Source organism: Pocillopora verrucosa, chromosome 13, assembly GCF_036669915.1.
Source record: "Pocillopora verrucosa isolate sample1 chromosome 13, ASM3666991v2, whole genome shotgun sequence".
NCBI lineage: Eukaryota > Metazoa > Cnidaria > Anthozoa > Scleractinia > Pocilloporidae > Pocillopora > Pocillopora verrucosa.
Window position 1 is genome coordinate 2,311,584 of NC_089324.1, and position 15,515 is coordinate 2,327,098.

The 15,515-nt window shown below is 39.1% G+C and overlaps 2 protein-coding genes across 2 annotated transcripts in view; both read right to left on the minus strand.

Annotated features, from left to right (window-relative positions):
* LOC131791917 (uncharacterized) overlaps nucleotides 1–15,515 on the minus strand; it is a 64,936-nt gene that overhangs the window by 20,455 nt on the left and 28,966 nt on the right. The gene's annotated exons all lie outside the window — the stretch shown is intronic.
* On the minus strand, nucleotides 749–8,671 carry LOC131785294 (uncharacterized). Its single transcript, XM_059102155.2, has 8 exons — nucleotides 8,329–8,671; nucleotides 7,972–8,121; nucleotides 7,382–7,504; nucleotides 7,007–7,132; nucleotides 5,216–5,470; nucleotides 2,674–2,988; nucleotides 1,635–1,883; nucleotides 749–1,068 (listed from the first exon to the last, which is right to left on the minus strand). The coding sequence occupies exons 1-8, from the start codon at nucleotides 8,669–8,671 to the stop codon at nucleotides 749–751; spliced, it is 1,881 nt and encodes a 626-aa protein (XP_058958138.2).

Sequence of the window (15,515 nt, forward strand, 5' to 3'; positions counted from 1 at the left end):
GTAACAATTTCATATCTACTCTTTTCAACTCTGAACTTATGTTAAAGTCAACTTGTGGCAAAATGTCCTGGAGTAAATAATATGACGGCACAAGGGGTTCTACTACTTCTCTCTTGACCGCTTACCTGATGCTAATATTTGGCAGGCATATGTAAACCCTAAAGCTTTTGTCACGTTTCTTTGACTCCCGCATTTTGCAGGTACCCATTTCTACTCCTGGGTGGAAAGAGGTACTACTAGTAAGCCTGGTCATACGTGCGACGCCAATGAAATGCACGTGCGACGCAAATGAAATGCACGTGCCACGAAAATAAAATGTACGTGCGACGCGAGTAAAATGCACTGTCTTTTTACAATAGAACGCGCTTTCTATCGGTTCATTGGCTTAAAAAACCGCACAGAATGTTGGAAGAACAAGAGAAAAGCTTGTAAATCATTCTTTCACTGCTCATAATCTACGAACGTTTTGAATTTTCTACCAACGTCTTGTAGTTTATTACGCTTGTAAACGAATAGAAAAAGTAGTCTGTTGCTTTTGAAACTAAAATTATGTTTTTATCGGTACAATAAACAATGAATTTTTCATCAATCAGAGCACTATTTTTAACTATGAAAATAAGCAACCAAGCACTGAGAGAATACAGAGCAAGTTCTGTTGACCGGGCCTCGTGTGAGGAGGCACTAACTCTATTAACTCTATTGTTACGATACTTACTTGATACTTACTTAGACAGCATAGTTTTAACGTTTAGTTTGTTATTTCGAAGTAAACTTCAATGTCAGATGGAGAAAAATAAAGACTTCCTGTGAAAAAATTACAATGTCCTGCTGAATAGCCCGCGGGGTTGGAGTACGTGCCGCCGCATTCAGTATAAGAGTGTTGATTGCTTTTTGCGTTATCTGATATGTAGATATCATGTCCCCGACCAAAAGTGGGTCCGTAAGAGGAACATCTGTACACTGCGTATTTCTGGTTTTGGTATTGTGTCAGCTTCACAGGATCGTATCCTCTGACGTTGTAAAGAGAAAAAACAAAAGCTTTGCTGGCTGAAGAATAAACACAAGGACCTAAAATGAAAAGATTTAGCAGCATTAGAAACTATGCGAATGAGAAAAAAATTCATGATGATAACCATAAAAAGTGATTATTTTTACCTGCCAAACTAGAACCGAACACTTTAATTTGTTAGAAAAAAATTTCAGAGAACTCGAGAGCATATTTTCACTTTTCAACAAAAGCACTTCAAATAAGGTCCGATGTGCTATTCAAAGGCAACATAGGATCTAAAGTGAGCATTAATTAAACATCCTTCGTTTCAGCTCTCCAATATGAGTAATGGATACAACGAAACACGGGGAAATGGGACGAAATGGGGCTGTCAGAATCAAATCAAATCAAAATCAAAATCAAAATCAAAATCAAATCAAAAATCAAATCCGAAACAAGACTTTAAGTTAAAACCCGTTTCAAACGCGTTTTCAGGCTATTTACGAGTTGATCTACTTTGGTATCTCAGTTGTTAATGTGATACTTTCTGTTTCTAAGATGAACTCACTGCTACAAGAAAATTCCACAACTAATCGACTTGTTATCTGCTCTACAAGTGAGAGATGTTTGCTTGTTTTTTACTCACTGCTGGTCCAGGACACGTCAGTGTATCCACCAAAGATATAACTGTTAACTTTAATGATAGTCACTGTGGGTCCCCTCCCATCGCAGTTACTGTGGAATGTCGATGCTGCCCAACCGTCAGTCTCTGCGTGCCAACACCTCACAAACCTGCTACGTTCTTTATTGATAAGGACTGGGTCCAAATACGAAAACAGCACCTTCAAGTACTGGTTGTTATCAAGACTTCGAAGTATGGCGGACAAACCAAGGCCTAAAGTGAGAAAAGAAGAGGAAAAAATTACAGTTGGCCAAGTAAATGGAACAAGAGCTTTGATTGGCTGTGATGCCTTTGAATCTAAAGTGATAATTTCATCACCCCTCGTTTGACTCGCTAGACAATCTTACATTACCGATCCGGCAAGTTAGAAAATTCCCAGACCGTCTACCAGGCGGTATTTTATGCGGCAGAGAGAATGAAATTTGTTTTAAAGTTCACAAAGCAACCAGGTGGACAATCAGACATGGTTTGATGCTACTCTGGTTTAAAGATTTAATTAATGCAACCGAGAAGTTACAATTCATAGACCCAACGTTCGACACTCCTGTCTAGTGCCTTCACCATCATCCTTGATTAAGTGTCGAAACTTTGGGTCTATGAATTGTAACTTCTCGGTTACATCCGTTAAATCTTTAAGCCAGAGTAGCATCAAAGCATGTCTTAAATTTGTTGTTAGCTCAAGCGTTCTTACAAGTGGCCCCACCAACTTCATTTTCTTGTAACACCCACAACCCCCCGCTGCAACTCAGGTAAGTCCTCTCAGGCTCGTCACGAGCTTAAATGAATGCTGCGAAAGAGACTTAATAAGCTTAATAATAAATAAGTTTAATAATAAATAAGCTTAATAATAAATAAGCTTAATAAGCTTCGAAATGACAAAAAAGTAAGCTATCCGTACTCAAGCAACACAACTTTCTGAGAATATTTCTACAATACACGATTTGATTTTGCTACAGGCCCTACTAAGTATTTATCTTTAGAAAGGGGTGATTTTCTTGATTACCTGCTTCATAGAATACTTCGACGTCCTTTGGAGAGAAATGAGACCCCCCTGTAAAAAAACCACAGTTACCAGTTGAGTACCCTGAAGGTGTCGTGTACGTGTAACCGCATCTGGTGTAGGAGTTTTGGTTGTTTCCAGAGCCGTCGGATATGTAGATATCATGATTACCAAAGGTGGGTCCATACGTATTACATCTGTACATTGCATATTGCTGATTTTGGTATTGCGTCAACTTTACGGGATTGTATCCTTTGACATTATAGAGAGAGAAGATGAAAGCTTTACTGGCGTAGGAATAACCTGCGCAAGAACCAGCTGAAATAGAAGAACAATGTAATCGTACATTAAAAAGCTGAAAGAAAACGTAAACCCCCTCAGGAAGGAGAGGGGTGGGGAGTTCATTTTCCATCATGAGCTAGACGAAGAGTTTTTTCTCAGACTAGAGATTTGTGAAGGGGAGGGAGATATTTTACTAGTTTGGGTATAGAAACGAGTACCAAAACCAATTATGGAAGATTTTAGGGGTTACTTTGGAGAAAAGCGAGTAAATATTTTTGAGACTTGAAGCAAATGTTTTAGGATGTAATGTTGTTCTACAGGTGTACCACATAGAAAACATTTCTATAGATGACACTGGTGTGAAGAAATCTTGATGGCCAAAACACTAATATGAAAAAATAAAGGCTTAGAGCTAGTACCAAAGGAGCATCGTTTAATATTTCCTCCAGCACCCTCTCCACCCCCCCCCCCTTAAATCCTTAAAGGACGGAGAGGAAGGATAGTTAATCCTATAAAATTTTCTTGTCCCTTAAAAAATTTGATATGCCTGCCTCCGCTCCAGGACACATCAGTATATCCACCAAATATGTAATCGTTCACTTTGATGATTGTCACTGTGGGTCCCCTCCCATCGCAGTTGCTGTGGAATTTCGATGCCGCCCAGCCGTCAGTCTTAGCATGCCAACATTTAATAAAGTCAGTACGGGATGCACTGGGAGGAACTGGGTCTAAAAATGAAATCATCTTTCCCAAGTATTCATTGGGGTCCAGGCCTCCAAGTATAGTAGATGCACCAAGGCCACCTATGTGCGTAAAAGAAACTTGGATGTAAATTTCCATCACAGACGTTCTAGAATAAAGAAAGATGTTATTCGTCTTTCACAACCGTGAAAGTATTTCAAAATAATTAGAGCCCCAGATCTTCTTATTCACAGGGCGAGGTGCTATCCATGTGATCCCATTTAAACTTAAATATTTCCTTGTACATTTATTTTGTAAACACATCAACTAAATTTCACGAGAAAACATTTTCTTAAGTGGGTGTAAAACTGGGAAACCAAAAGCAAAAACCAAAAGTTCAGTTTAGCTAGGTTAAACTGTCTGCTTTAGCCCGACTTAGCGATTCAATTTCATGGCAAAACATGGCATCTAGATCAATTTTTTTCCCTGATTTAGTCGATGAGCACTGATATCCCTGAACTGAGATACAATTCACTTAGCACTGCCGCCACCATAACCTGAATAGTATTTCGCTGCTGTATATGATCAGCGCATGCACTTTTAGAATCCCTGAACGTTGCCAAGGATTAGAGTTTATGTATATTTATTCATCGTATATTTACGACAGGGTTTTAAGTGTTTCTGTACAATAATTACCGATTTCGAAGAAAACTTCAATGTCGGATGGAGTAAAACGAAATGCTCCTGTGAAAAATTTACAGTCTCCAGATGAATAACCCGTGGGGTTTTTGTACGTCCCACCGCATTTAGTATAAGAGCGTTGATTGTTTGCAGCGTCGTTATATATGATGATGTCACGTCCCCAACCAAAAATGGGTCCGTAAGAGGAACAACTGCACATTGCGCTATGCTGGTATCGGTATTGTGCCAGCTTCACAGGATTGTATCCTTTGATGTTGTTGAGGGAGAAGAGAAAAGCTTTCCGAGCATAGGAGTTACGACATGAACCTATATAAACCAGGTGACGTTGTAAGAACATAGTCACTGTAAGTTCTACTAATCAGTTGTTAGACCATCCCACAATTCTTTCAGGTCTTTCAAAACTTAAAAAGAGAAATGGGATGATCTACGAAGGGGTGGTCAAGTGTAAGTTAATAAAGGTGGGTACGGCTGCAGCCAATTTTGAAGCTTCTATAAGCTCGCTATGGCGGTTAACCAACCCTTATGAGAGTCTTATTAGCGTGAGCAACTTGTAGGGTTATAGTGGAGCCGTATAGAAACATTACCACGCACCAAGAGATCCTAAGGGGGGGAGAGAAGAGGGGCTTCTGATATAGGCACTGAGATACGTCAATCAGTCTTATACCAGGTGTGACTTGGTATATGGCGTTTTTCTCGCGCCTCGCGCAGCTTTTGTTCTTGTTCTTTGTTTTGACTGGTCCGTTTTAATGACCTTGGTTTTGGCTTTGGGACGCTTATTAAGTGCAGTTTAGAAAGAAAATATATTTAGATCCTAAATTTATCAAATGTTACTGTATGATACAAAAGTGATATAAATTTTATTATTCAAAAACGTACTCACCGCTTGGTCCCCAGGACACATCAGTATATCCACCAAATATGGAATCGTTCGCTTTGATGATTGTTACTGTGGGTCCCCTCCCATCACAGTTGCTGTGGAATGTCGATGCCGCCCAGCCTTCTGTCTTAGCGTGCCAACACTTCACAAACCTGCTCCACTCTGAACTCAGGAGGACTGGCTCTAGGTAGGAAAGCAGCTTACCCGTGTATTTGTTGTAGTCGAGGCTGGTAAGAATAACGGAACTATTAAGGCCACCTATACGAATAACCGAAAAAGGGAGAAAAGATAAGGATTGTCCTGCCTACCGTTTTCACGTTATGTTGCATTCGTCATCTTGGTGGTGGTAATGTCTACATTTCGCTTTTTCATTTTTACGAATTACAGCGTGACAACCGTTGTGTGACGCACATCAATCTGAGGCACAACTTCTATTTCCAACCCCGTGTGAACTAGAGGAACACTTATGGAAACGTTGTCTCCCTTTCAGACGTGTTAACACAATGAAAGCGTGTTTGTGTGACATTTCAGATTTCTAAACCCAGTACACGTTATTATATCTCGCCTCGTTGTTTGCACCAATCAATGCTTTCTTAGAATTAAAGGAAACCACGAGATAAAAACATGATAATAATGAAAAAAAAAATAATTAAGGTTGATCAAGTCAGAAAGTTCGACATAGTTGTGAGAAGCAGACTTCAAAGATCAATGATTCTGTTATTTTTTAAGCGGGGGGGGAGGGTAAGTAAGGCGCTAAGCGAGATGTATTCTTCAATTCAACCCTTTAACCCCTAGGAGGGATTAGCTTTTATTTCCTCCTTACCCTATTACAGCCGAACAAAATCATGATCAACAGAATCATGAGAATAAAGAACGAATTCCATCTTGGTCCCGTATCAGGACCGACTCTTGTTAAAAAAGTATATATATTCGAGAGCTAATTTCCAAAGGATTATAAGCTTCACATAACGATAAGGAAAGATAGAGAATGCGAAATGCAAGTATCAAAACAAACTGAGGTCGCTCGTGCCTCAATGTTAGTTAAACTCACAAAAAAGCAGCTGGTACCGAAAACAAGTGCTGTTCGACCCTATTAACAGGTGATAAGGATCTTATTTACATTGGGTACTATTATCCTGTTGTTGTACCTGCCTATTGAGGAATTACCAAAGAGAATAATGGCTACTAAAATTAATCGCATTTTGAAACTTTCAATTAGTCAAAAAAACTCACGTTAACATTTCTGCAGCTTTTTTTGACTATGGAAAAAGTTCTGAGTGATTCGGCTGATCAAGATAGAAAGTTCGACATAGTTGTAAGCAACAAACTGTAAAGATCAATGAAACTGTTTCTTTTTTAAGGGGGGGGGGGGTGGTAAGTTAGGCGCCAAGTGAGACGTATTCTTCAACCCTTTAACCCCTAAGAGGGTTTGGCATTTAACTTCTCCTCACCGTATTACCGCCGAACCAAACATCAGAATCATGGGAATAAATGAAATAATCATCAAGTTATAAATCTGTTGATTTTCAAACAAATTCCCTTGGCAGCACCACACGGTATGCATAGAGAACAGCGAGGAGAATATCTGTACTGATGCTAAGGAGTAAAGGGTCATAATGCAGCCCGTTTTTGGGACGAATTCCATCTTGGTCTCGATTCAGGACCGACTCATATTAAAAAAATATATTTCCAAAATTGCAAGCTTCATATGACGATACAGAAAGACAGAGAATGCGAAATGCGAGTATCATAACAAACTGAGGTCACTTGTATCTCAATATTAGTTAAACTCACGAAAATAGCAGCTTGTTCCGTTTCCTTGGTACCAGGAATTGCAGGTGCATCGATAGGAACCAGCGGTATTGTTGCAAGAGGCATTGGCGTCACAGTCATGCGATTTATTGGCACATTCGTCGACATCTGAGAGAATGTATAAAAAACTAAATGGCTTGAGCTCAAGAGCAATAGTAGATCGAAAATGACTGTTATTGGTGAAGCGTCTCGCCGTATAAGCAATTGAACGTGACATGGTGTGAGAAATAATTCCAATCGGTTATCTAAGCAATTTGTTTTAATCGAGTGTCCAGATTAAGCCGGGATTGTTTTGGTTTTGCTTTGTTTTAAAATGACTTGCTTCAGGCAATAGTGAAAGTCATTTCACTAACTTACCGACACACTTTTTTCCGTTTCCAGTAAAACCAGCTTTGCACGAGCAACTGTGAGAACCGACGGTGTTCACGCACTCAGCGTTGACGTCACACACGGGAATGGTCGAATTACACTCGTCCACGTCTGAAAAAACGGAATAGTCTGCGGTTAGTTTAAAAGCAAAAAGGAGGGTATTCGCCAATTGCTTCCGGCGGGAGCCAAATTTTTGCTTTGTACGACCCCATCAGGAAGCAAAATTTCCCCTTCCCTATTCGTTAAATTTCGTCACTATAAAGTTGTGATAGCAATTTGCTATTGAATGATTATCTCTGTGTCAAAAAAGAAATTTTTTCATTCTATTTGACTTGTTCTCAAATCGTTCAGTTTAAGAGAGATTATAGCATTCCTTCAAAGCTTTGTTTCCGTCAGATATCTTACTATTTTTATTTTGTTTTGCTTTATTTTCTCATTTCCCTCTATGAATATTGGGATGGGGGGAGGGGGGGGTCAGGTGGTTGCAGTCTACCCATAACATCTCTGTCAACGTTTTTGCTCGTGGTTAACCGACTTTTGTCTGTAGAAGATGTGAATTGATAAACGCTTGAATTCACCTTCGGTTTTCATGTCACAAGGAGCCAGAACAGTCCTCTCGGGTACAATCGAGTGAAACCAGTATTTGCCGCTGACCGCTTGTCCTCCTTCGCTCATTTTGATTTCCTGGCAAGTCTCCGCAGGCAGCTCAGGAATGGAACCGAGAGGGACTGGAAGAAATAGAAATCATAGTGGCATAGTATTCCAAGTAAGCAAGATTTGATGTTCGTCTTGGGGGCGAGGACACTCAATTTGAGGGCGACTTGACTTAAGGCAATAAAGGGAAGTGATGTGACACAATTTATTTATTTTGGGTTGAAATTCTGCACTCTGAAAATGTCTTTAAAGGGAAGAAGACAGTAAAAAATTTTACAAACCTCGTTTGTAATCTCGCTTAAAGTAAAATCTCTCAGGGTTCGGAACATAATCCTCTGGTCTGGCCTCCTTAGTTCGGTTGCTCAGCTCACAAATGTCTTGCGTAAAGACGTAGTTGAAACTTTGACATCTGACGTCAGCATAGCATCCCCGCAAGCACACATCTGAAAGACCTGCCCCCGTGATCCTCTTGAAGATATGGCGTTGTAGCATCATCCCAAATTTGGAAACTTCTGGCTGGCCCGTAGCCTCCCATTGCTGTGCAGCTGTACAGCATAACAGCACGGTTTTGATCAACAGCCCTACTGCGTACAAGACCTTTTTGGCCATTTCCTCTCGACGCATGATGTGGGAAAAAACGTTCCCTGAAAAGAAAAAGGCAAACAATCTTCTGTGCTAAAACTTACCCTAAACTTCTTTTTAATCCGTAGACTGGTTTTCAGGAAATGCAATATGAAATGAATGATGGAGAAAGGCTGGTTAGAGTTGTATCAGTTAGGATAGTAATTTAGGAGTTGTTAACGAGTTAGAATTTGAAGTTTCTCCGTTGTTGAGCAGTCGCTTGAACAGCGATCGAAAACTGATTGTTGGCGACTGGAGGTCGTGATACGGACTCGAAACTCTCTTTTTGAGCAAACACTCCTTCGAGTTAGGTTTTTGAGTCGAATTTCGAGCTGGATCTTTGAGTTGGAGTTTCTAGTAAGGCAAGGAAAATATCTTGAAAAGATGCCGACATAGTTCGTTTAACTTTTGCAGGCTACAGAATTGTTTGCGGTCCTGCATTACATTATTTTACATGTTAGTCAGGTCCATACGCTTTGTTTTGTTGAGGAATTGTTCATAGTAAAAAATTATTCAAGACTCCGACTCCATGATTGTCTCCTACTTGTTTTTGAAAACCTTTGCGATCCTTCTGGCAAAAATTCCCTTGATCTCTGATACTCACACAATTATAACGGCCAGAGTTAATAAACTTTTAAAGCTGCAAAGTGGGGAATTCGAGATATTGTTCCTTGATTAAATTAATCAAGAATTTTCAAGTTATCCTTACATGCAGGTGGGGTTACAAATCCGAGTGAGAAAACATAATACAATCTGCCATAAATGCGTAATTTTCCCGCAAAGCTCAACCTTGAGAATTTAGCATAGCGCACAAAAAATTTTCAGCTGTTCAGTATATATCACACACTTGAGTCAGACTTCTAACGCGACCGTTTTATTCTATCTTCACCCAAATGACCTCCGAAATATTTGTAGGAAGCTGAAGAGCGCTTGCATGTAAACTTTGCATGAGACAGGAGCTGCCAGTTTCTGAAAAATCTGTTTACGCTGCTGCATCGTCGAGCGAAAGGAAAAAATCAGTTCATAATCAATCATGAGTTTATAAAGGTAGCGAAAACCACCGTGGCGAAGTTTGAAAAACTAACGTTTCGAGTATAGTCGCTTCGTGGGAGGAATACAATGCTTAGTTTATCAATTAATGAGTTCTTTTTTAGAATATGTAACCCTCCACTGGGTTTCAGGGAATAAGGTGAACGCACGCACACGACACGTTATAAAACGCTCGCACGATAATGGCATTAATTGTGAGAATAGTGTTTTAAAGTATATTACTTACAGAATATAAGCGGAAATGCGGAAGATCTTCTGTCCTATCCGAAAGTTGTAATAAAAAAAAAGAAATATTCACGGCAAATCACGGCTCTTTCCCTCAGGATTTTCACAAGGAATTCAATGAGTACGGCGTGTTTCACAGGGTCCGGAAGAGCTCGCTTTAAACACATGAATTATTTTTTTAAATTAATTCCTACCTTGTAAAATATAAATCCTTATTGCTTCACGCAGTTAATAAGCCCAGTATCGAATCTTTGTGAATCCTTTAGTAACAGATTTCCGGCTCCGTGTACGAATCGAAAGCAACTGTGACTTTAAAAGGCGTGTTCCAAAATTGGCACGGTCATTGTTTTGTATCGTGTAAAGTTGCGAGCAATATCTTAACACGCGCCTTTGCTTCTACCGTGCGAAGCAAGAGAATGGCTGCGAAGTTAATGAGGCAAGTAACTAACACGCACCTAACGTGTTAAAAGCTAGTTATTTTGTTTTAGCGTGCGAGCGTACCGTGTGCGTGCGTTCACCTTATTCCTTGAACTCCGGTGGAGGGTCACAATTATGCCGGGATTTGAGTCTTTGTAGTAGCTTTCCAGTACTTGTGAAACGAATTTCTCATCTTTCTTTAGTTCACGTTTCTCTCTTGGCTAATCCACTACATCCTCCATCATAATTTACTCTCTTACCACAGTAATTAAGCCTCTTGTTGCCAGAAATAAACTCGTCCAGTTTTTTAACATAATTTCTGGGTTTCATCGAGACACTGACTATTTTCATTTTCCTTTTTTTTTCTTTACCAGAAAATACTTTTGCGTAACCATACCATTCTGACATCTGTAAATGAAGTACTCTAAAACTGAGCCCAAGCAAAATTATTTCCTACCGTTTTCTCCGAATATGTTTCTTTGCTGGCGATTCTTGTCTGTATGTTAATGCAGCTCTTGCCTTTGATAACAACGCAGGTGCTGTCCGACCTTATTAACAGGTGGGAAGGAACTTATTCACATTGGATACGATTATCCTGTTGTTGTACCTGCCTAATGAGAAATTACCCAGGAGAATAATGGCTATTAAAATTTATCACAATTTGAAGTTTTCAATCAGTCAAGAAACTTCACGTTAACATTTCTGCAGCCTTTCAGGACTATGGAAAAAGTTCTGAGTGATTCGTATGGCACCTTCTAATAAAGAAACAGGTCAAAAGTTACTATGGAAATACTCACATTTGCTCAACGCATGTTTTGGGAAAAAAACGTTCCCTGAAAAGGAAAAGCAAATAATCTTCTGGGCTAAAACTTACCCTAAACTTCTTTTTAATCCGTAGACTGGTTTTTCGTGAGTTCACGATCAACATGCATGCTTCTATCTTTGTTATTTGACTTTATTTTCATTTGTTTATTGTTTAAGAATTGCAAGCACAAAAAAGTCATATATATTTACCAAACTGGACCCCAAATTCGAAGAAAACGGATGATTTTTTAATACCAAAACGTATGTTGTCATTCGATTATTGCGGTTTTTTCCATTAGCTAGATTTGCATTATGGTCAGGAAATGCAATATCAAATGAATATAATGGAGAAAGGCTGGTTAGAGCTGTATCTGATAGGATAGTTAGTAACTGAATGAGCTGTTAACGAGTTAGGATTTGGACTTTCTCCGTTATCGAGCAGTCACTTGAACAGCGGTCGAGAACCAATTGTGGCGACTGTAATACGAACTCGAAATTCTGCTTTTGAGCAAACACTCCTTCGAGTTAGGATTTTGAGTCGGATTTCGAGCCGGATTTTCGAGTTGGAGTTTCCAGTAAGGCAAAGCATAGAACTTGAAAAGATGCCGGAATACTTCGTTTAATTTTTGCGGGCTGCAAAGTTATTTCCGGTCCTGCATGACATAATTTTTAACATTAGTCAGGTCCAAACGCTTTGTTTAGTTGAAAAATTATTTATAGTGATCAATTATTCAAGACTCCGACTCCTTGTTTTCAAGCTGCAAAGTGGGGACATCAAGATATTACTTTTTAATTGAACACATTCATTAAGAATTTTCAAGTTATCCTTGCATGCAAGTTAGGTTACAAAAAAGATTGAAATAAAAAGTTGAGTACCGAGTGAGAAAACCTACCATAACCTGTCATAAATGAGAAGTTTTCCCGCAAAACTCAACTTAGAGTTTTTAGCAAAGCGCATGAAAATTTTCAGCTGTTCGAGTTGGACAGTATAAGGTTTTGTTGAAAACGATACTTTCCAATTGGATCGTTGGCTTGCCAATAAAGTGATCCAATATCTAACAGATTCCTTATGAAATATTTATTCAAAGGAAGTGCGAGGTATAGAATTTCAAATTTGTCTGCGTCCCTAAGCCTGGCTCTTTCTCCAACACTGATGATAAGAGATCTTTCTTATTGAACGACCAAGCTGAAATTTTACATCTTAGTCAGGTCCATACGCTTTGGTTTGTTTGTTTAAACTGATCAATTATTCAAGACTCGGATTCCTTGTTAGTCTCCTACTTGCTTTCGAACACTTTTGCGATCCTATCGGCAAAAACTCGTTTCACTGATTTCTGATACTCACTCAATTATAACGGCCAGAGTTACCAAACTTTTCAAGTTGCAAAGTGGTGACATCAAGATATATATTGCCTTTTGAACACATTCATGAAGTTATCGGTGCATGCAACTGGCGTTACAAAAACGATTGAAATGGAAAGTTGAGTACCGAGTGAGAAAACAAATGTAAACAGCGAAATGTAGACAGTTGAGTGGAATGTGAAAACGCTTTCTTGGGTGGAAACGGTATGCTTCATTTACCACGCGGAATACAAACAGTTTTCAAACTGCATTATTGAACAAAAATATTAATGAAATAGAAAAAAAGTGTAGTCGTAGTTTGTCAGGGACTGCTTTAAGTGGCTGAGGCTGGAATCTTCGCCGGGAAGCAGGATTTGTTTCACACTTGAGTCAGATTTCTAACACGACCGTTTCATTCTATCTTCACCCAATATATCTCCGCGATATTTGCAGGAAGCTGAAGAGCGCTTGCATGTAACCTTGGCATGAGATAGGAGCTTGCCAGTTTCTGAAAGATTTGCTTACGCTGCTGCATCGTCGAACAAAAGGAAAAACTTGGTTAATAATCAACCATGAGTTTATAAAAGAAGCGAAAACCACCGCAGCGAAGTTTGAAAAACTGAAGTTTCGAGTATTGTCGCTTCGTGGGAGCAATACAATGCTTAGTTTATCAATTAACGAGCTCTTTTTCAGAATATGCTGGGATTTGAGTTCTTGTAGTAGCTTTCCAGCACTTGTGAAACGAACTTCACATCTTTCTTCGCGTTTTGACTTTTTTAACAGATGGAAGTGAAAAATAAAAAAGAAAAAATGAAAGAGACCACTGCCTTCGTGTGAACTCTCCCGACTAAGCCAATATATCCTCCATCATAATTTACTCCGCTTGCCACAGCAATAAAGTCTCTTGTTGCAAGAAATAAACCCGTCCAGCTTTTTGACGTAATATCTGGGTTTCATCGAGACACCGACAGTTTTCATTTTCCTTTTTTCTTTTCTTTATCAGAAAATACCTTCGCGTAGCCATTAAATTCTTACATAGCTCTATCTGTAAACGAAATACTCTAGAACTAAGCGCAAATAAAATTATTTCCTACCGTTTTCTCCGAAAATGTTTGTTTGCTGGCGATTCTTGTCTGTATGTTAGTGTGGCTCTTGCAATTGATACCGACGTAAGTGCTGTCCGACCTTGTTAAACCTCACGTTAACATTTCTGCAATTTTTTTAATGACTATGCAGATGTTCTGAATGATTTGTATGACACCTTACCATAAACAAAGAGGTCAAAAGTGACTTACTTAAAAATACTCACATTTAATTTGTTCAACAGAGTGTGCCTCACGCTTTCTAGGACGCATAGCCCATAAGAAATTGCAATTCAGAATGTATGTCTAATCTATATGAAAAAAAAATTGAATTCCAAGCCTTCCCTAAGAAACACACACGCCAAGACTGATGAAAAATTTATTAATTTTTTGAACTTCCGGTATTTTTGTTTTGTTTTGTTTTGTTTTTCTCGTGTTACTGACGTCTTCAATGTGCGTAAGTTATCAGGAAGAAGGTTATAAAGAAATTTGTTTCCAATTTTTATATTCCCAGACATGTAAAACAATGTTCATTGATGGAAAAAGTTCTGAAGTAGAATTGGACAGCTAACATTTTCCTGTTAACAGTCAGTCCAACTTTTACAACTTCAAGTTGGAATTTCCAGAAGGTTCCTGCAACAGTGTCTTACTGACATTTGGGGCAAGCTAAGTTGTTGTATAAAATTTCTCATTGGTTCAGACGATTGATCGTTCTTTCTCTGGGAAACGAGAATTGACTGACCATTGTCACTAATTGAAACTTTTTTGACCCTAACACTCAAAAACTCGGAAACTCGAGAAAGACGCCTGTGGCCAACTCGTGGGTAAATTATTAAAGAGACATATACTTGTAAAGTTGCTACAGTAAACTAAGGTGTTAAAAAAGATAGAAAGTAGAACCGTTGCAAGTATAGAAATTATAGCATTTGAGTATGTGATGGAAACCCCCGGGGTGTGGGAGGGCAGGTGGGTCATTTCTTGCAAGGTATGTGCAGCTGGCTTCTAAGAACCTCTGCCGTATTCTAGCCTATGTTGTGGCCAATTAGGGACCCCATCTTTGTTCGCTTTGGGGCAAGACCGGAATGGAATGGAAGCCGTCAGGGGTTCCTGGAGCCGTTTATTAAATATTAAAATACGATAACAACTTTTTTCTATTAGGAATCTTCCTGTTTATGAATCCTTACTTGCCATAATTTTCTTTCGCCTAAAATCTCACAAATGTGTAGCCCCATTCTAGTAACTCTATTAAAAATAGCTGAAAATACAACGCTATAAAAGTCAATGCAGTCGTGAAAATGCGACCCTATCCAGTGATACGCTGTTCGCTTATCTCTAGGAATTTTAACCCTCACCCTTCCCCCCGCCCCTTTCTCTAAGTTAATATTTAAGTGGTAAGTGGTAGAAATGGCAGAGTGATGAAGCAAAATATCGGACATAATCACTCCAGGTTGACAATGACCATTCTACTTTGCACTGCTTATACCGTATTTGCAGCATTCCCAAGTGCGCAAAGTGCTTGTAACTTAAAGGAAGCATGCGCATGTTACACCAAAAAACCCGCGTGTAGCAGTTTTCGGTATACGCATATGCTTGCATTTTTTTACACATATACGATAGAAATTAATTGGAAAAGCATTCTTTGAAATAGGAAGTCGTCGCGTCTTTTGAGCGAAAAAGATCGTCTAGTGATCAAAACAACGCTGGCCAGATTGTGGTCATGTGCTCGGCAACGACTTATAGAAACCGATCATATCTCATTCTTACCAACAAAACGGTCACGTTTGCCTAGAAAAACAACAAAACGAAACGACCATAACCAAATGACTGAAATTGGCGTAGCTGCCGAAACATCCGAAAAAACCCTGAAACGAAAGAAATAATGCTGTAAATTAACACTTTTTTTAATTCATGGGTACATGTTTCCGCGG

Coding starts and splice junctions, on each gene's coding strand:
- LOC131785294 (XM_059102155.2), bottom strand. CDS start 8,671: ATGCGTCGAGAGGAAATGGCCAAAAAGGTCTTGTACGCAGTAGGGCTG. Junction 1,884..2,673: donor CGAAGTATTCTATGAAGCAG/GTAATCAAGAAA, acceptor TTCTCACTTTAG/GCCTTGGTTTGTCCGCCATA. Junction 1,069..1,634: donor TGACGTGTCCTGGACCAGCA/GTGAGTAAAAAA, acceptor TTTTCATTTTAG/GTCCTTGTGTTTATTCTTCA.